Source organism: Nycticebus coucang, chromosome 17 (assembly GCF_027406575.1).
Source record: "Nycticebus coucang isolate mNycCou1 chromosome 17, mNycCou1.pri, whole genome shotgun sequence".
NCBI lineage: Eukaryota > Metazoa > Chordata > Mammalia > Primates > Lorisidae > Nycticebus > Nycticebus coucang.
Genome location: NC_069796.1, coordinates 84,250,037 through 84,270,550, shown reverse-complemented (window position 1 = coordinate 84,270,550; position 20,514 = coordinate 84,250,037). Strand labels below are relative to the sequence as shown.

General features: G+C 45.7%; 1 protein-coding gene and 1 pseudogene across 1 annotated transcript in view; both read left to right on the top strand.

Annotated features, from left to right (window-relative positions):
• RUFY1 (RUN and FYVE domain containing 1) overlaps positions 1 to 20,514 on the top strand; it is a 63,438-nt gene that overhangs the window by 35,493 nt on the left and 7,431 nt on the right. Inside the window, exons 9-15 of the mRNA XM_053567272.1 lie at positions 2,715 to 2,816; positions 3,891 to 4,007; positions 5,561 to 5,728; positions 10,363 to 10,460; positions 16,288 to 16,407; positions 17,257 to 17,386; positions 20,049 to 20,143. Coding sequence (XP_053423247.1) covers positions 2,715 to 2,816; positions 3,891 to 4,007; positions 5,561 to 5,728; positions 10,363 to 10,460; positions 16,288 to 16,407; positions 17,257 to 17,386; positions 20,049 to 20,143 — 830 coding nt within the window. The remainder of the gene's footprint in view (positions 1 to 2,714; positions 2,817 to 3,890; positions 4,008 to 5,560; positions 5,729 to 10,362; positions 10,461 to 16,287; positions 16,408 to 17,256; positions 17,387 to 20,048; positions 20,144 to 20,514) is intronic.
• Positions 13,418 to 14,062, top strand: LOC128569220 (ATP synthase subunit O, mitochondrial-like; annotated as a pseudogene).

Here is a 20,514-nt window from a genome sequence, read left to right as displayed (position 1 = left end):
CATGGGAGGCTGAGGCAGGAGAATCCCTTAAGCCCAAGAGTTTGAGGTTGCTGTGAGCTCTGACGCCACGGACTCTACCCAGGGCGACATAGTGAGAATCTGTCTCAAAAAAAAAAAAAAAGAAGTAATTTGGGAATTAGCTTACAGATTGTGCCTGTTTCCTCCCTTTTAGCAACACCCTCTTCAGAGCTGTAAAGTTTCCTATTGGGGCACAGCAGTTTTATTTAGAAGCCCCAGGCCTAAGTCTGAGTAGAGAGTAATTCTGAGGGGCTTTTGATGCTGTTGACAAAGAAGAGACGAGGAGTTAGTTCAGTGCTTCAGGGTCTTCCATGTGAATGATGCTGAGAGCACAGCCAAGGACCAAAGACAAAGGTCTTGCCGCTTTCTTCTCCTGCACCCTCACACCCCTCTCTGCTGTCTGGGTTTAGAGGCTGGGCTGAGGAGGGGATCGGTTGGTGTATTTTACTCAGCAGCCTTGCCTCTCCTCAGGGCTATGAAAGCATTGTACTTTGACTGCTTTTCCCTAAACTTTCCCACGATAACTCATTCAGAAGAGGAGGAAGAATTCCTCTAGGACACACCTTTAATGATTTGTTTTTGATTCCTCCCCCCAAAATATTTATTTCTCTCTCTAGTGATAAAATATAATTTTGCTCATCAGCTAGAAAAACTAGAAAAGATTAAAGAATTATTTTTTAAAAATGCCAACCAGACATGCTGGCTCACACCTTATAATCTTAGAACTCTAGGAGGCTGAGGCGTAAGGATCACTTGAGCTCAGGAGTTCCAGACCAGCCTGAGCAAGAGCAAGACTCTGCCTCTATTAAAAATAAAAAGAAATAGAAGAGTATTGTGGCATCCCCAGCTACTACGGAAGCTGAGGCAAGAGGATCACTGGAGGCCAAGAGTTCCAAATTGCTGTGAGCTATGAGGCCATAGCACTCTATCTGGGGTGACAGAGTAAGACTCAGTCTCAAAAACAAAAACAAGGCTCAGCGCCCATAGCACAGTGGTTACAGTGCCAGCCACATAGACCGAGAGTGGCGGGTTCAAACCCCGCCCGGGCCAGCTAAACAACTGCAACAAAAAAATAGCCAGGCGTTGTGGCAGGCACCTGCAGTCCAGCTACTTGGGAGCCTGAGGCAAGAGAATCGCTTAAGCCCAAGAGTTTGAGGTTGCTGTTAGCTATGACGCCACTGCACTCTCCCCAGGGTGACAGCTTGAGACTCTGACTCAAAAAAAAAAAACAAACAAAATGTCTGTGACCTGGGTGTGGTGGTACACCTGTAGTTCCAGCTATTGGGGAGGCTGAGGCAAGATGATCTCTTGAGGTCCAGAGTTAGAGGCCAGCCTAGACAACATAGCAAGACCCTGTCTCCATGAAAAATTAAAAATTTAGGTTAATATGGTGGTCCACACCTACAGTTCTAGCTACTTAGGAGGCTGAAATAGAAAGATCACTGAGCCAGGAGTTCAAGGATATAGTGAGCTACAGTCACACTACTGCACTCTAGCCTGGTGACAAACTAAGACCCTGTCTCTAAAAAATATAAAAATTTCTTTAGTTATAAAAAATATTAAAGGCCTATAATCCCTTTGCTAAGTCACAGATATTTTTATCTATTGTCCCCATCTTTTTTTTTTTGAGACAGAGCCTCAAGCTATCGCCTTGGGTAGAGTGCTGTGGCATCAAAGCTCACAGCAACCTCCAACTCCTGGGCTCAAGTGATTCTCCTCCCTCCACCTCTCAAGTAGCTGGGACTACAGACACACACCATAACCCATGGCTGTTTTTTGGTTGCAATCGTCATTGTTGTTTGGCAGGCCCGGGCTAGATTCGAACCGTCAGCTCAGGTGTATGTGGCTGGTGCCTTAGCCACTTGAGCCACAGGTGCAGATCCAGTCCCATCTTTTCTTAAGGATTTTTAACTTATGTTCTTTTTTTTTTTTTTTAATTTGGTTAGAAGTGAGAGCATGCTACATGACTTTTTTTTTTTTTTTTTTTTGCAGTTTTTGGCCAGGAGAGCTGGGTTTGAACCCGCTATCTCCAGTATATGGGGCCGGCGCCCTACTCCTTGAACCACAGGCATCATCCATAACCATTTTTTTAAAAAGGATTTTTAACTTGTGTTCTTTTCTTTTTTTTTTTTTTTTTTTGATTCAGTTAGAGGTGAGAGCATACTATATAACCATTTTTTTTTTTTGCTATTGGTATTATATCTTAAATATGTTCTCAAATTATGAAAAACCTTGCAAACAATAACTACATATTTCTTTTTTATGCTTCTACTATAATTTATTTAATCATTTCTCTCTAATAGTAGACATTCAGGCTGTTTCTTTTTGTCCATACGAAGTCGTATACTATCGTTCTTGTAAAGGGGGGGCAGAGATGACTCGGGGGTGAGGTAGGACAGAGATTCACTGCATATATTTTTATGTCTTTGGAATTTGGAACCATGTTCTATCTATTAAAAACAAGGAAATAATAAGCCTGTGAAAATACATTGTAAATTATGAAGATGCCACATAAGTGCTAGCTTTTAATGAGAACAGTAAAAGTAATTATGATGGGGCGGTGCCTGTGGCTCAACGAGTAGGCACCGGCCCCATATGCCGGAGGTGCTGGGTTCAAACCCAGCCCTGGCCAAAAACTGCAACCAAAAAAAGAAAGTATTTATGATGTTAAGAAATATAAAATCTTTCTTAATCAGCTTTCAGCTGCAACAGACCGGATTTGTTCTCTTCAAGAAGAACAGCAACAATTAAGAGAACAAAATGAATTAATTCGAGAAAGAAGTGAAAAGAGTGTAGAGGTAAGAAATTGGCGTTACAGTCGGGCCACGTGTTTTACACTCTGACAAACCCGTCGGCAGTCTCAAGCTGTAGCTGAGTGCTCCGTCCTCAGAATATGCAAATGTGCCTGTTTGATGTCAGTACCTCTTGCCGCTTTCATGCCCAGGTGACTCCCTGGCCTCGGGGCCTTTGCATGACACAGTTCCTGTTCATCCTTCTGCTCAGGTGCTAAGTCCTCTGTAATGCCATCCCTGGGGCCTGTGTTGGTCTTAGGCCATCCCCCGTATTTCCATAGGCCTCTCTGCGTCCCTCCCTTGTAGGATCCATTTATGGTTTTGTAGAATTGGTGGTTTACAGCTGTGTCTCACCCGGTGGTAGAGACCTGAAGGTAGAGACCATACCTGATTCACCTCTAAATCTACTCAGTGCTGTAAAAACATGCCCATAAATGCTGAATGGATTGAATGAGGGCCTTTCCTGCAAAGAACTATTGTCTGTTTTAGAAAAATTAAATATAAATTGCTTTATGAGCCTAACTTTTTCAAAAATCTATTAGCATAGCTGGGCATGGTTGCTCACACCTATAATCCTATTGCTCTGGGAGGCCAAGGCAGGAGGAGTCAGAGACCAGCCTGAGCAAGAGCAAGGCCTCCCAGTCTCTACTAAAAATAGAAAAAATTAGCTGGGTATTGTGGTGGGTGCCTGTAGTCCCAGCTACTTGGGAGGTTGAGGTACAAGGATCGCCTGAGCCTAGGCGTTTGAGGTTGCTGTGCTGTGATGACACCACTGCATTCGAGCTAGGGCAACAGGGTAAGATTCTATCTCAAAAAAGAAGAAAAACTATTACCTTGCTTTCATCTTTTATCTTCAAGTTCAAACATTAAACTTGATGTTTTATCTTCAACATTAAAACATTAAAATTTTTTCTATCATGCTTAAAAAGTACAGATTGGGGAACACTTTATTCTATGGCAGAAAAAAAAAGAAGTAAAATATCCTACATTTTTAAAAATTATGGTGCATTTTAAAATACTTTGTAATGAGCTTGCTTTCCATGAGCCAACCATTCCTTTTGGTGTTCTTGTTTGATATAGATAACAAAACAAGATACCAAAGTTGAGTTGGAGACTTACAAGCAAACCCGGCAAGGCCTGGATGAAATGTACAGTGATGTGTGGAAGCAGCTAAAAGAGGAGAAGAAAGTGCGCCTGGTGAGTACGTGAGACTGAGTGTCTTTGGAAGGAGGTTCCCCAGCGGCCCTCTGAGTTAATTCTTTTTTTTTTTTTTTTTTTTTTTTTTTTTGTAGAGACAGAGTCTCACTGTACCGCCCTTGGTAGAGTGCCGTGGCGTCACTCAGCTCACAGCAACCTCTAACTCTTGGGCTTACGCGATTCTCTTGCCTCAGCCTCCCGAGCAGCTGGGACTACAGGCGCCCGCCACAACGCCCGGCTATTTTTTGTTGCCGTTTGGCCGGGGCTGGGTTTGAACCCGCCACCCTCGGCATATGGGGCCGGCACCCTACTCACTGAGCCACAGGTGCCGCCCCCTCTGAGTTAATTCTGTTAGCACTTCTCACATACTTGCTCATGGAAAGTCCAAAGTTGTCTTTTTTTTTTTTTTTATTGAAGACTTTGTTCAAAGTCAGTTCTGCTTACCACTTATATTTTTCCCCCATTTTATAAATCTTTTTCAGGGATCGCTTTGAGACCAGTTATACCCTCCAGCCTATTTTTTTTTTTTTTTTTTAAGAGACTGAGTCTCACTTTTTGCCCTCGGTAGAGTGCCATGGCAACACAGCTCACAGTAACCTCCAGCTCTTGGGCTTAGGCAATTCTCTTGCCTCAGCCTCCCAAGTAGCTGGGACTACAGGCGCCTGTCACAATGCATGGCTATTTTTTTGCAGTTTGGCCAGGGCTGGCACCCTACTCCTTGAGCCACAGGCACTGCCCCCTCCAGTCTATTTTTTTCCACTCAGTCTGTGTACCAGTGACCAAAGTTCTCTACTAAACACCTTTCTTACACCTTCTTTATTTCTTTGTTTCTTGCGTGGATGCAGGGAAATATGTGTGTGTGCGTGTCCTAAGTTATGTAGGACAGAACAATTTGAAAATGGTTTCACCATTGGCTGGACGCAGTGCCTCACACTTGTAATCCCAGCACTCTGGGAGGCCGAGGTGGGTAGATTGCTTGAGCTCGCGAGTTCAAGCCAGCCTGAGCAAAAGCGAGACCCCCATCACTACTAAAAGTAGAAAAACTGAGGCAAGAGGTTCACTTGAGCCCAAGAGTTGGAGGTTGCTGTGAGCTGTGATGCCATAGCACTCTACCCCGAGTGACAAAGTGAGACTCTGTCTCAAAAAAAAAAAAAAAAAAATTAAAATGATTTCACCTTTCTTGCCGTGAACTACCAAACCATTCCAGAAATTCTAACATTCAGATCCCTTCCACAACTTGAAATACAAGACAGACATTCTTTCAGACTGTGCATTCTGATGTGTGGGTCTGGAGATCACGGTTGCTAGAAATCTAGGCTCATCTTGCCACTGACCAACTTTCTGTTGACTTGCTGTGGAGCCAGCTTTAACTGTACAGTGAAAAAAAAGTGCTCTAGTTCTGCTCCAGACAGGATCTTCTCAATTTCCCAAATCCATTTGAACTTTTCAGGATTTTGTATTTTAAGCACTGTTTGTATTTAGGCATCAGTTATATATATATTTCTTCCTGTGATCTACTTTAATAACATTTTCCTTTTACATATTCTTTTAAGGAACTAGAAAAGGAACTTGAGTTGCAAATTGGAATGAAAACAGAAATGGAAATTGCAATGAAGTTACTGGAAAAAGACACCCACGAGAAGCAAGACACACTAGTCGCCCTCCGCCAGCAGCTAGAAGAAGTCAAAGCGATTAATTTACAGATGTTTCACAAAGTCCAGGTGGGAGTTGGCTGTGCCCTCATCACAGCCTAGTTTCCTTCTGCTTGCCAGTCTTACATTGTTCTTCCTGCAGAGTGAGCCCCTCCTGTATGCCAGACTTGGTCTGAGGCCCGACTACGTTATTGCATTTGTTTTATTTGATCTTCATAGCAATCAGTCCCTGAGAAATGGGGGGAAATGTAAGTGACAAGACAGAACCAAGTGGCAAAATCACATGCTAATAAGCTAATAAGTAGAGCTGAAATCCAAGCCACATTTTTTTTTTTTTTTTTTTTTTTTTGAGACAGAGTCTCAAGCTGTCACCCTCGTTAGAGTGCTATGGCATCACAGCTCACAGCAACCTGAAACTCTTGGGCTCAAGCAATTCTCTTGCCTCAGCCTCCCAAGTAGCTGGGACAACCGGCACCCGCCACAATGCCCGGCTATTTTTTTTTGTGGTTGCAGTTGTCATTTTTGTTTTAGCTGGCCTGGGCCAGGTTCAAACCCGCCAGCCTCAGTGTTATGTGGCCAGCGCCCTACTCACTGAGCTATAGGAGCTTCCCCAAGCCACATGTTTTTAATTCAGACCCAAACTTCGTCCATCACACCTTCACTGTCTTCCTGCTGTGTATTTCCTTCTGTTTCATGACAAGTGAATTAAGGATGTCATTTAGTATTGTTTTTTCAAACTTGGCCATTAAGTAAATCTTGATTTGTCATTGACTTAATCTTGCTGGGTGCAGTGACTCACACCTGTAACCCCAGTACTTCAGGAAGCTGAAGTGGGAGAATTATTACTTGAGGCCCAGAGTTCGAGACCAGCCTGACCAATTTAGAAAGACAACCCCCATCCCCATTTTTGCAAAAATTTAATAAAAATCAGCCTGGTATGGCAGTTTATGCCTCTAGTCCTAGCTCTTAGGGGAATACGGGGGGAAGATTGCTTCAGCCCAGGAGGTTGAGGCTACAGTGAGCTGTGATTGGGCCACTGCACTCTAACCTGGGCAGTAGAGTGAAAGTCTATTTCTTTAAAAAAAAGTCTTGTCAAGTCTTCTGGGCAACACAGCTGGCTGCCTGCCTGCCTCTCCCGTGTCATTTCAGAATGGATCCGGGGAACTAGCCCCGAAAGAATCAATCATGAACATCTAAAAATTAAAGAGCTCTTTTGCTCAGAAGCTACCTAGAAGGGCACCCCTTTGTGTCCTTCTGAAAGCTTTTCTTTTTTTTTTTTACTTTTAGGTTCCTATTTTCTTGCCAACACAGTCACACTTCATTTTCCATGGACATGGTTTCATTTCCAATAAAAAATCTGTCATAGAAAATGGAGGGTAGAGAGTACTAATCAACTGTGTCATTTTTCCTATCCCTTTTCAAATAATTGTATAATCAATATTATAATAGTACTATAAGCTATTTTTTTTCCTGTCTCTTTTAACTATTATATAATCAGTATTATAACAGCAACAATGAAAGTTGAAGTAAAACAAAAGAGGAAAGGAGAAAGATAGTTTCACCCTTCCAAGAAATTGTCTATTTAAATTTCTCTTAATTTTCTTTTGGTTTTAGTCAGTGTTACATAGCCATAATGTGTGTTAGCTTGGCTAACTAAACTGCTTTATTATTATATAATTTAGCAGACCCTAAAATAGAGTAAGTTAGAAATCTGAGCATTGTGGGACTATAAGCACCCGCCACAGTGTGTGGCTATTTTTTTAGAGACAGGGTCTCGCTCTTGCTCAGGTTGGTCTTGAACTGATGAGCTCAGGCAATCCACCCACCTTGGCCTCCCAAGTTCTGGGATTACAGGCATGTTCCACTGTGCCCCAGCTTGCAGTGTGTTTTAATGAGTAGGAGGTTGTATTAGTTTGCTAGGGGTATTGTAACAAAGTACCACAGACTAGGTAGCTTAACAGAACTGTACTGTCTCAGTTCTGGAGGCCAGAAGTCTGAGATTAAGGTATCAGCAGACATGGTTTCTTCTGACAGCTGTGAGGAAGAATCCCTCCCATCCCTCTCTCCTAGCTTTTAGTGGTTCCTAACAATCTTTGGCATTCCTTGACTCAAAGAAGCATCACCATTTCTGCCATCATCTTCACAGCATTCTGCCTGTGTGCGTGTCTGTTTGAAATTTCCCCTCATATTGTAGTAAGGACCTACCCTATTCCAGAATGACCTCATCTTAAGTAATGACATCATAACAGCCCTGTGAGGTGGTGGAGTCGGGACTCCAGCATATGAATTTGGACACAACTCAGCACGTAGCAGAGGTCCCTCTTGCCCTCTTTGCTCTTTTTTTTTTCTCCCCTTTTCTTGACTTACCTTTTCCTTTTTTTGTTGAGAGAAGGTCTCACTCTTTCACCCAGGCTGGAGTTCAGTCATACCTCACTGTAGCCTTGAACTGAGCACAAGCAATACTCCTGCCTCCACCTTCCAGTTAGCTGGGACTATAGATACAGCAACATGCCTAGCTGATTATTTTATTTTATTTTTTTACAGAGGAGGTCTCAGTGTGTTGCCCAAGCTGGTCTCAAATTTCTGGCTCAAGCCATTCTTCGCCTCTGCCTCTTGAGTATCTGTAATTACAGGTGTGAGCCGCCACTCCTGGCTACACCTTTATTTTTGATAAAAATTTTAGAATAAGTTCATAAATTTTCTTTTAAAAAATCCAACCAGGAGGGTGGTGCCTGTGGCTCAAGGAGTAGGGTGCTGGTCCCATATGCCGGAGGTGGCAGGTTCAAACCCAGCCCCGGCCAAAAAAAAAAAAATCCAACTAGGAGGCCGTTACGGTGGCTCACACCTATAATCCTAGCACTCTGGGAGGCCGAGGCGGGTGGATTGCCTGAGCTCACAGGTTGGAGACCAGCCTGACAAGAGCGAGACCCTATCTCTAAAAATAGCCGGGCGTTGTGGCGGGCGCCTAGAGTCCCAGCTATTCGGGAGGCTGAGGCAAGAGAATTGCTTGAGCCCAAGAGTTTGAAGCTGCTGTGAGCTGTGATGTTACAGCACTCTACCGAGGGCGACATAATAACACTGTCTCAAAAAAAAAAAAAAAAAAAAAAAGATTACATTAAACAGTAGAAATAGTGAGCAAATGTATAATTCCTGTCTTAAAAGGAGTGCATCTAAAAAGTTTCTCCATGGAAGTATAATGCTTGATAGATGTTCCCTGTTTAATCTTTACAAGGTTTAGGATGTTCCCTTCAATTTTCACATTTGCTCAGGGTTTATCATTTTGGCATCTCTGAAATTGAGAGGTATCTTACAGTCAGTACGTGGCATGCTGCTGTCAGTGATGTTTTCCTCTCTTGGTGGTGCATGGAATTGCTGGGTGTCTGACTCTCAATGGCATCCTCCTTCAATGAAATGTCACATGGTATTTATATTGTCTCTTAACTCTTAAGTATTTCATTTCTCTTCTAGTTTGTTTTTTAGCACAGTAGTTCTTAGTAATATGCCATTTAATTTTCAGATATGAGGTGTTTTTAGCTATTCTTTTGTTGTTAGTGTCTAATTTTATTACATTAAGATCAGAGAATGCAATGTTATTTCTTAGGAATCTATAAGGCTTTCTTCACCCTTTCTTTATTCTTGTATTGTAAGGGAATCTCTTGTAAATACACAGGAACATGCAGTGCCCCCTCTTGGCCACTGAGTCTGCCAAGGTTAAAAGCCTGGGCTTAGGGCGGAGCCTGTGGCTCAGTCGGTAAGGCGCCGGCCCCATATACTGAGGGTGGTGGGTTCAAGCCCGGCCCCGGCCAAACTGCAACCAAAAAATAGCCGGGCGTTGTGGCGGGTGCCTGTAGTCCCAGCTACTCGGGAGGCTGAGGCAAGAGAATCGCTTAAGCCCAGGAGTTGGAGGTTGCTGTGAGCTGTGTGAGGCCACGGCACTCTACCAAGGGCAGTAAAGTGAGACTCTGTCTCTACAAAAAAAAAAAAATGCCTGGGCTTAGGGCGGCACCTGTGGCTCAGTGGGTAGGGTGCCAGCACCAAATACCAAGGGTGGTGGGTTCAAACCCAGTTCCAGCCAAACTGCAATAAAAAATAGCCAGGCATTATAGCGAGTGCCTGTAGTCCCAGCTACTTGGGAGGCTGAGGCAAGAGAATCGCCTAAGCCCAGGAGTTGGAGGTTGCTGTGAGCTGTGATGCCATGGCACTCTGCTGAGGGCAACAAAGTGAGACTCTGTTCCCCTTCCCCCCCAAAAAAGGCCTGGGTTTATAAAGTCACACAGACGTGTGTACCTGCGAGTGAACCCAGCCTCAGCCCTCATTTGCTCCATAACCTTCAGCTTTCTGAGCCTCGCTCACTGGGAAAAGTGGGGCTGACATCTCCCTTGAGAGACAACCCTTCAGGTTCAGGGGAACTGGTGGACGTGCCTGGCATGTGGGAACAGCTCAGGAATGCTGAGTCTGGAATTCCTTGTCAGAAAGGAGCAAACACGCCAGGACCTCCCTCTTTGCCTTTCTTTCCCCATGGACAAAGCTGGGAACCTTGACCCAGCTTGTCTTCCAGTGCTCTAAGCAAGAGCAGCAGTTAACAAAATACTCTTGAAAATGTTAGAAAAGTAGGAGGGTAACAGTTAAACCCCATTTGTAATCCAGCAGGCATGGGGGTTAAGGGATAGGAAGAGTATGAACCCTTTCTCTTGCTTTTGTAGAGTGCAGAGAGCAGCTTACAGCAGAAGGATGAAGCCATCACATCTTTTGAAGGAAAAGCCAATCAAGTTATGTCCAGCATGAGACAAATGGAAGAAAGGTAAGCATTTTCCTGCCAGTTATTCCCTAGAAAGTGCTGAGCATTCTTTGGGCCTGGTGACTCACTCAGAGTCCCTCGCAGAAGTACAGAAGAGTCCGGGTGACTGTCCTTCAGGTCCAGAGTCTTTTTTTTAGAGACAGAGTCTCACTTTATCGCCCACAGTAGAGTGCAGTGGCGTCATAGCTCACAGCAACCTCCAACTCTTGGGCTTAGCCAATTCTCTTGCCTCAGCCTCTTGAGTAGCTGGAACCACAGGCGCCCACCACAACAGGTCCAGAGTCTTACCCAACAAGAACTAGAATCAACAGCCTTGCCTAAGCACTACATCGGGTTACCCTCTCAGGGAACTGGACTCTACATTGAGTTCATTGTCACTGTCACATTGAAATATCAGGTCAGCAGTGGATCAGAATAGAGCCCAAAAATAAACCCACACAAATATTACCAATGACTTTTTACAAAGGTGTTAAGGTAGTTCAATAGAGAAAATTCTTTTCAAGAAATGATACTGAAGGGCGGCGCCTGTGGCTCAGTGAGTAGGGTGCCAGCCCCATATGCCGAGGGCGGCGGGTTCAAACCCGGCCCCGGCCAAACTGCAACAAAAAAATAGCCGGGTGTTGTGGCAGGCGCCTGTAGTCCCAGCTGCTTGGGAGGCTGAGACAAGAGAATTGCGTAAGCCCAAGAGTTAGAGGTTGCTGTGAGCCCTGTGACGTCATGGCACTCTACCCGAGGGCGGTACAGTGACAAAAAAAAAAAAGAAAGAAATGATACTGAAATAATTGGACATCCATATTCAAAAAAAACCCCTCAATCTGTATCTCATACCTTATACAAAAATTAACTCAAAATGGATCATAGGCCAGACACAGTGGCTTATGCATGTAATTCAAGTACTTTGGGAAGCCAAGGTGAGAAGATTGTGTGAGGCCAAGAGTTCAAGACCAGCCTAGGCAACATAGCAAGATCCCATCTCTACAAAAAATGTTTTTAATTAGCTGGGCGTGGTGATAGACTCCTGTAGTCCTAGCTACTCAGGAGGCTGAGTTAGGAGGATCACTTGAGCTCAGGAGTTTGAGGTTACAGTGAGCTATGATGATGCCACTGCATCCCAACCTGGGCAATAGAGCAAGACCCTGGTTCTAAAAAAATAAAAACAGGTGGCGCCCATAGCTCAGCGGGGAGGACGCCGGCCATGTACACTGAGGCTGGTAGGTTCAGATCCGACCTGGGCCAGCTAAGCAACAATAACAACTGCAACAGAAAAATAGCCAGGCATTGTGGTGGGTGCCTGTAGTCCCAGCTACTCGGGAGGCCGAGGCAAGGGAATCGCCTAAGCCCGGGAGTTGGAGGTTGCTGTGAGCTGTGACGCCACAGCACACTACCTACGGTAACAAACTGACTCTGTCTCTAAAAAAAAAGAAAGAAAGAAAGAAAACTTAGAAAATCTTCATGACTTTTGGGTCAGGGAAAGAAATCTTAGATATAATATAAAAGCATGATCCATAAGAGAAAAACTTGATAAATTGGGCTTTATCAAAATTTAAAACTTTTGTTCTGTGAAAGACAGTTAAGAACATAAAAAGGCAAGTTATAAATTTGTAGAAAGTTTACAAATCATATTTCTGACAGAACTTATATCTATAATATATAAAGAACTCTCAAAACTCAATAGTAGACCTTGTACACACATGTAATCCTAGCACTCTGGGAGACTGAGGCATGATGATTGCCCGAGCTCAGCAGTTCAGGAGCAGCCTGAGGCTCAGTGCCAATAGCCCAGTGGTTAGGGCACTCGCCACATACACCGGGGCTGGTGGGTTCAAACCTGGCCTGGGGCTGCTAAACAACAAGGACAACTACAACCAAAAAATAGCTAGGTGTTGTGGTGGGCGCCTGTAGTCCCAGCTACTTGGGAGGCTGAGGCAAGAGAATCGCTTAAGCCCAAGAGTTTGAGGTTGCTGTGAGCACTCTACCCAGGGTGACATAGTGAGACTCTGTCTCAAAAAAAAAGAAAAATTAGCCAGGCATGGTGGCAGGTAATTGTAGTCCTAGCTATTTGGGAGCCTGAGGCAAGAAGGTCACTTAAGCCCAGAAGTTTGAGGTTGCTGTGAGCTAGACTGAGGCGATAGTACCCTAACCTAGCTGACAACACAAAGCAAGACTCTGTCTCAAAAAAAAAAAAGGAAACAATCTAATTATAGGATTTTTTTTTTAAGGCAGTCTCACTCTGTCACCCTGGGTAGAGTGCCTTGGCATTGTCATAAATCACAGAAACCTCAAACTCTTGGGTTCAAGTATTTCTCTTGCCTCAGCCTCCCAAGTAGCTGAGACTACAGGCATCTGTTGCAACATCTGATTAATTTTTCCGTTTTTTGGAAAACAGTTTCTTTTTTGTTTTGGGTTTTTTTTTTTTTGTCCCACTTTGGTAGAGTGCCGTGGCATCATAGCTCACAGACCAACCTCTTGGACTCAAGCGATTCTCTTGCCTCAGTCTCCCAAATAGCTGGGACTACAGGTGCCTGCCACAACGCCTAGCTGTTTTTGGAGATGGGATCTCGCGCTTGGTCAGGCTGGTCTCAAACCTGTGAGCTCAAGCAATCCATCTGCCTCAGCCTCCCAGAGTGTTGGGATTACAGCGTGAGCCACCGTGCCCAGCCAACTCTCTAAGGCATTTATGTTTTTATTTATATTTATCCTTCTAAGATTTATCACATTGTTCAACAAGTCTATAGTGATCAAAACAGCATGGCATTGGCATAAAAATAGGGACATAGATCTCTGGAACAAAATAGAGAATTCAGAGATGAAACCAGTCTCATCACCATCTAATCTTTTGCAAAACAAACAAAAATATTCACTGGGGGAAAGAATCTCTGTTTAATAAATGGTGATGGGGTGGCAGCTCCCATAGCTCAGTGGATAGGGCACCAGCCACATACACCATCTCTGGGGAGAAGATGGCAGCCTCAGCAGTGTCCAGGATCTCCCAGCAGGTGTGATGCCTCTGTGGCTAGGCCATTCACCAAGCTTGTGCGGCCACCTGTTCAGAGATGTGGTGTTGAAGGTCGCTATGCCACTGCTCTTTATTCTGCTGCATCAAAACAGAATAAGCTGGAACAAGCAGAAAAGGAGTTGTTGAGAGTATCACAACTCCTGAAGGAACCTAAAATGACTGCTTCTATTTTGAATCCCTATGTGAAACGTTCCATTAAAATGAAAAGCCTAAATGACATCACGGCAAAAGAGCAGTTTTCTCGCCTCACATCCAACCTGATGAATCTGCTTGCTGAAAATGGCCGCTTAGCAATACCCAAGGAGTTGTGTCTGCCTTTTCCACCATGATGAGTGTTCACCGTGGAGGGGTGCCATGCACAGTGACCACTGCATCTCTTCTGGAAGAAGCTACTGTCACTGAATTAAAAACAGTCCTGAAAAGCTTCCTGGGTCAAGACCAAATATTGAAATTGGAGGTTAAGACTGATCCAGCAATCACAGGTGGAATGATTGTCCAAATTGGAGAGAAATACGAGGACATGTCTGCAAAAACAAAAATTCAGAAGCTGAGCAGTGTTAATTTTCTATCATTGGTGAAAAGTTCTTAAACTTGAAGCAATAATAAAATGCTTCCAAAACCAAAAAAAAAAAAAATAAAACTACTTTGATATATTATCCAACCCCAGTGAGAATGGCCCACATCATAAGGTCCCAAAGCAACAGTTCCTGGTGTGGGTGCAAAGAGAAGAAAACACTCAAGAACTGTTGGTGGGTCTGCAAACTAGTACAGCCTCTGTGGAAGGAAGTATGGAGATTCCATACAGAAAAGTAGACCCACCATTTGGCCCTGCAATCCCACTACTGGGCAGAGCATTTATGCAAAAGACATTTTACCACAGGCACATTTTTACTAGAATGTTCATAGCCACTCACTCCACAATTGCAAATATATAGAAATAACCTAAGTGCCCATCAACATATGAATGAATTAATAAGCTGTATGATATGTTTACTATGAAATGCTGTTTACCCCTAAAAAGTGGTGGAAATTTTGCATTCTTTGTAACAACCTGGATGGATTTAGAAAATATTCTCTTAGGCCAGGTGCAATGGCTCACACCTATAATCCCAGTATTCTGGGAAGCCATGGCGGGTGGATTGCTTGAACTCATGGGTGGAAGACCAGCCTGAGCAAGAGCGAGCCCCCGCCTAAAAATAGACAGGCGTTGTGGCAGGCACCTGTAGTCCCAGCTACGCGGGAGCCTGAGTCAAGAGAATCGCTTGAGCCCAAGAATTTGAGGTTGATGTGAGCTATGATGCCACAGTACTCTAGTGAGGGTGACAAAGTGAGACTCTGTCTCAAAAAGAAAAAGAAATTATTCTCCTAAGTATCACAAGATTGGAAAAACAACCATCAAACCATCAGTTTGAAATTAGGAGGTTAACAATCACAGACCCACACAGAGAAAATCTCAAATTCAAGAAGAAAGGAGGAAAGAAGGGGGTTCACTCCCAGTGGGTACATTGTGTGGATATATGGCACACTCCCCGGGCGTAGAACACAACTAACTACTCTGATGCTTACCTGCCATGTGTAAAGTATATAACCTCATGGTTTATACCTTCACATTAATCTGAAATTATAAAAAATGAAAAAAAAAGCTAAATATCCTCTTAGCATATGACCCAAAGAAAAATTAAACTTCTGTCCAATCCACACCAAACCAGTACAGAAATGTTTCTAGCAGCTCTGTTCATGACTGCCAAAACTAGAAGCAACACCAATACACTGGGTGAATGGGCAAACTGGCACATCTGTACAACTCACCGTCAGGAGTCAACTGGTTGGGCCCCAGTGGCTCACACCTGTAATCCCAGCACTCTGGGAGGCCGAGACAGGTGGACTGCCTGAGCTCAGGAGTTTGAGACCAGCCCCATCTCTAAAAATTAAAAAAAAACTAGCCAGGTATTGTGGCAGACATCTGTAGTCCCAGTTACTCGGGAGACTAAGGCAAGAGGATTGCTTGGGTCATATGCTAAGAAGATATTTAGCTTGTTTTTTTTTTTTTCATTTTTTTTAAATGAAAGAGTTTGAGGTTGCTGCAAGCTATGACACAATGGCACTAAAGCCTGTCTTAAGAAAAAGAAAAAAGGAATTAATCATTGATGTACACAAAAACTTAAATTGCTCTTGGACATATTATTCTGATAAAACTAAACCAGTCTGCAGTGGCTCACACCTGTAATCCCAACACTCTGGGAGGCCAAGACGGGTAGATTGCCTGAGCTCACAGGTTCGAGACCAGCCCAAGCAAGAGTGAGATCCTGTCTCTAAAAAAATAGCTGGGTGTTGTGGCGGACACCTGTAGTCCCAGCTACTCGGGAGGCTTGAGACAAGAGAATCACCTAAGCCCAAGAGTTTGAGGAGGTTGTGAGCTGTGATGCTGCAGCACTGTACCAAGGGTGACAAAGTAACACTCTGTCTAAAAAAAAATGTTAAATGTAATTCTGTTTATATGACATCCTTAAAAAGCCAAAGCCACAGTGTCACAGAACAGATGAGCGGTTTAGGGATGGGGAGCAGGGAAAGTGACTATAGAGGGGCAGCGCTACAGCATGTGAGGGTGATGGGCCTGTGCTGTGTCCTGGTTGTGGTGTTTCCAAATCTCTCCATGTGCTCAAGCCCATGGGACCATACATGCAAAAGAGTTGATTTCCCTGTGTGTTAGTTTTTAAATAAAAAATTTAAGCCAACCAAGGTATGCAAAAATCGTAACTTAAATTTTGAGAAATGACCCAGCTCACTCGCTGGCTTGTTGGTGTTGCTGTCCAGGTTACAGCAGGCGGAGCGCGCACGGCATGGAGCTGAGGAGCGGAGCCACAGGCTGCAGCAGGAACTGGGTGGGAAAGTCAGCGCCCTGCAGCTGCAGCTCACCCAGCTGCACAAGCAATGGTAGGCCAGAGCCTGGCCAGGGGACATGGCTCGGGAGGGCTGGGAGGCAGTTTTCCTTTCATCTCCTGAAGGAATCTGGGGCAGATAGTATCCGAGAGTTTACCCCCACGAGGCCACTGTGCCATCCCCTAGTGCACTCCCCTCCCCCATGCTCCGCTCTTGTCTAGTGAGCCTGCATAGGAGGGTCTTTCCTCTCCGGCCATGAGTGAGGTCCTAGGTCATGACTTTTCTCAGCCTTCACCAGCTCTTTCCAAAAAACATAGCTTTTCAGTGTTGAACAAAGCCACCCCTCAGCTGGGCACAGAGGCCTGGACCTGTAGTCCCAGGTCTCAGGAGGTTGAGGTGGGAGGGTCCCGTGAGCCCAGAAGTTTGAGGTTGCTGTGAGCTCTGACAAGGCTACTGCGCTCTAGCCCAGATGACAGAATGTGACAAAGCAGGTTCTAAGAGCAGCGTGCCCGGGGCTGCTCAGCTGGTTACACTGGGCTCACTCCTAACCTTCTTCCCTCCAGTATCCTCCACTGTCTGAGGGCTGTAAAAAGCAGAATAAACTTTCAATTTCCTTTATCCTTCAATCTCCATTTCAGGATTCTACGTGTGTGGTCCTGTGGCTGCTTTCTGTGTTTCCATCACTGGCTCCTGTGTGTCAGGCACACTTTCCTCCCACTGTTTCTGCTCTTTCTTATGGGGGTACAGCGACCTGGGGGAGAGGAAAGCCTTATTAGAGGGTTGGGGTGCTCAAGGGGCAATTTAGATAGTTCCCCATCCCCTGCTCAGTGAGTTGGGTAATGAATTGTAGATCTTTCATCAAAGTTTCTTTGAGACTAACTCAAGTTTATTTTGGGAAAACAGCTCAAGTCTAGAGAAAGAGTTGAAATCAGAAAAAGAGCAAAGGCAAGCTCTTCAGCGAGGATTGCAGCAGGAGAAGGAAGCTTCCGCTGTACTCCGAACACAGCTACAACAAGTAGAAGGATTAAAGAAGGTAAGGTAGACCAGAATCCCTGCTGACGCCCCCACAAGTGGGCACCACTCCCTGAGTCCTCAGTGTGAGCACCAAGCCTGCCCCAGGACCTGGGATGCTGTTCCCACCTCCAGGGAGTTTCTGTTCTTTTTTTTTTTTTTTTTTGCTGTTTTTTGGCCGGGGCTGGGTTTGACCCTGCCACCTCCAGCATATGGGGCCAGCACCCTACTCCTTTGAGCCACAGGCACCACCCAGAGTTTCTGTTCTAGGAGGAGAAGGCAAAGACAGACCTTCAACCACTAAGCCAACCGAGATAAACTTGCAGTGGTCATTGCTATGTAGAGACTAAAGCAGGAAAATGTCCTCACAGTGCGGGAGGGGCCAGAGACAGCCATGCAGCAGCCCCAGCACAGCACCTCCAAGGCAGATGCCAAGCAGTGTAATGAGAGAGGATGCAGGTGTGAGGGTAGGAATCCCTCTGTGGACCCTGTAACCTAGGGAAGAAATGTGGATTTTATTCTCAGCACCATAGGAAGCTGTCAGAGCGACAGGATCTTTTTTTTTTTTTTTTAGACAGAGCCTCAAGCTGTCGCCCTGGGTAGAGTGCTGTGGCATCACAGCTCACAGCAACCTCCAACTCCTGGGCTCAACTGATTCTCTTGCCTCAGCCTCCCAAGTAGCCGGAATGACAGGCGCACACCATAACGCACGGCTATTTTATGGTTGCAGCCATCATTGTTGTTTGCTGGGCCCAGGCTGGATTCGAACCCGCCAGCTCAGGTGTATGTGGCTGGCTGGCGCCTTAGCCGCTTGAACCACAGGCGCCAAGTCAGGATCTTTTTTGTCACATGATCACTGGCTACTGCGTGGAACAGGGGGGTAGGCTTGCAAGAGAAGAAACCAGGAGTAACCAATAAATATTTTTGACCAAAAATGCTGGTCCCCCTCATCCTAGGAGTATAGGGCATGCTCTGCACAAGGCCAAGTCATCATTGGAAAGCAGATGGAACCTAAGCCCTCTGCTTATCCTTGCCATCGCCTCCATCCTCTGAAGGCCCCATCTCATTTGAAGGCACAGCCTGGATGCTGTGGGCTCAGAGGGTGAGAGAGGTGGGGTGCAAGAGTGACATCACAGAGGTAGGCCTCCCAGGAAACTCAGAGGTATCCTAAAACTTGTCCTCTAATGCCAAATCATGAGCTGTCTTCCCAGAAGGCAGAGGGTTCTGAGAATCCTAACAAGAGCTGCCTATAGCCTGGCGTGGTATGGGGGTGCCTTTGACTTCTGTGGCTTTTCCTGGGTGGGTGGGGGAGGTGTTATGCACCCTTTCCCCAGCTTCCCAGCACTGCTGATCAGCCTAAGGCTAGAGGAGGGTTCTCTCAGGCATTTTTTTCTTAAGAGACAAACTCACTCTGCCGCCTAGGCTAGAGTGCAGTGGTAGGATCAGTCTTAGCTCACTGCATCCTCAAACTGTTGGGCTCAAGAGATCCTCTGAAGAGAGGCTCTTGATTTCTATGGACAGTACCTGCAGTTGTTAGGGAAGGAAGAGGCCCCTCAAGAGCCAGGCTGAGCTTAGAGAGGGGAAGGGCAGAAACAGAGAGCAGAGGAGGACACCTCCTGACCAGATACGTCAGTCTAAGATTTGAACTACACACTCACTCACACGGCACAACAAAAGAAGCAAGACACACGTCTGACGTCACTGGGAGGCATGTGGTGTGTCTTATGTGCCTAGGTATGAACAGACCCTGGTCAGAAGGTGCAGTGGATGGGGTGGGGAGCTGCCCACCACTCCGGCCTAAACACCCCTGTTGGCTCCCTTTCAGCCCAGAAACCCCCCAGACATTTCCTGGGTCTCTGTCCCAACCTTGCTGGCCTGTTTGAAGGAGTACTGACACCGCGGTCAGTGTTGCTGTCTGCTCATGAGCTTCCCACATGCTCAGCCCCTCACGGTCTAGCAGGCTGCACAGGGTCTTGCCACTTTCGGACCATGTATGAGGTCCCAGGTCTTGGCCTTCCTCATCATTGACCAGCCCTTTCCCAAAAAATTTCAGTGTTGCACAAAAAAGCCACCTTTCAGGCTCAGGGCCTGTGGTTCAAGCAGCTAAGGCGCCAGCCTCATGCACCAGGGCTGGCGGGTCCAAATCCAGCCCGGGGCCGCCAAACAATAATGACGGCTGCAACCCAAAAAAATAGCGTTATGGCAGGTGCCTGTAGTCCCAGCTACTTGGGAGGCAGAGGCAGGAGAATCGCTCGAGCCCAGGAGTTGGAGGTTGCTGTGAGCCGTGATGCCACAGCACTCTACCCAGGGTGACAGCTTGAGGCTCTGTCTCAAAAAAAAAAAAAAAAAAAAATCTACCTTTTAATAGCTCAAATAGTCAAAGCCTTATTTGCCCTGTGAGGGTAACTATCTTTAATGTGGCTGATGAATGTAGCTGTCCCCTGTCCCCAGATGCAGAGCCACTCTTGCAGTGCTTGCCTTCCAGCTGCCAACTCTTGAAAAATAAGCAAATGACAAGAAATGCCTGAAAGAACCCTGCATAGAATGCTGTAAATGCAACAGAACTGCCTTCTACTCTTGAAAAACTTTCAGATCTGCTGGTTGCTCTAGTTACTAAACCTTAAAAAATAGGGGAGGGGGAAACTTAATGCTTCTGTGTCAGGTGTCAGCTTTGTTCATTTTAGGAGCTGCAGGAGCTCCAGGAGGAGAAGGCAGAGTTACAGAAGGTTTGTGACGAGCAGGAACAAGCCCTCCAGGAAATGGGACTGCACCTCAGCCAGTAAGGACCGGTCTCCCCTCATTTGCCACCTTCTCAGCCTGTGCACAGCTCAGCTCAGCTTGCTCCCCATAGAGCTCACCCTAGTGTGCATACCTCATCGCTGGGGCCCCAAATCTGTCTCCTGCTGGTAGCAGGAGGGCAGGCCATTTTGGAGGCCTGCCTACTACTGAAGGGCAGCCTCTCAGAATCTCAGCTTCAAGCGGGGTGAGGTGGCTCATGCCTGTAATCCCAGCAATCTGGGAGGCCAAGTTGGGCGGATTGCCTAAGCTCGAGTTCGAGACCAGCCTGAGCTAGAGCAAGACCCTGTCTCAAAAAATAGCTGGGCATTGTGGCAGACGCCTATAGTCCCAGCTACTCGGGAGGCTGAGGCA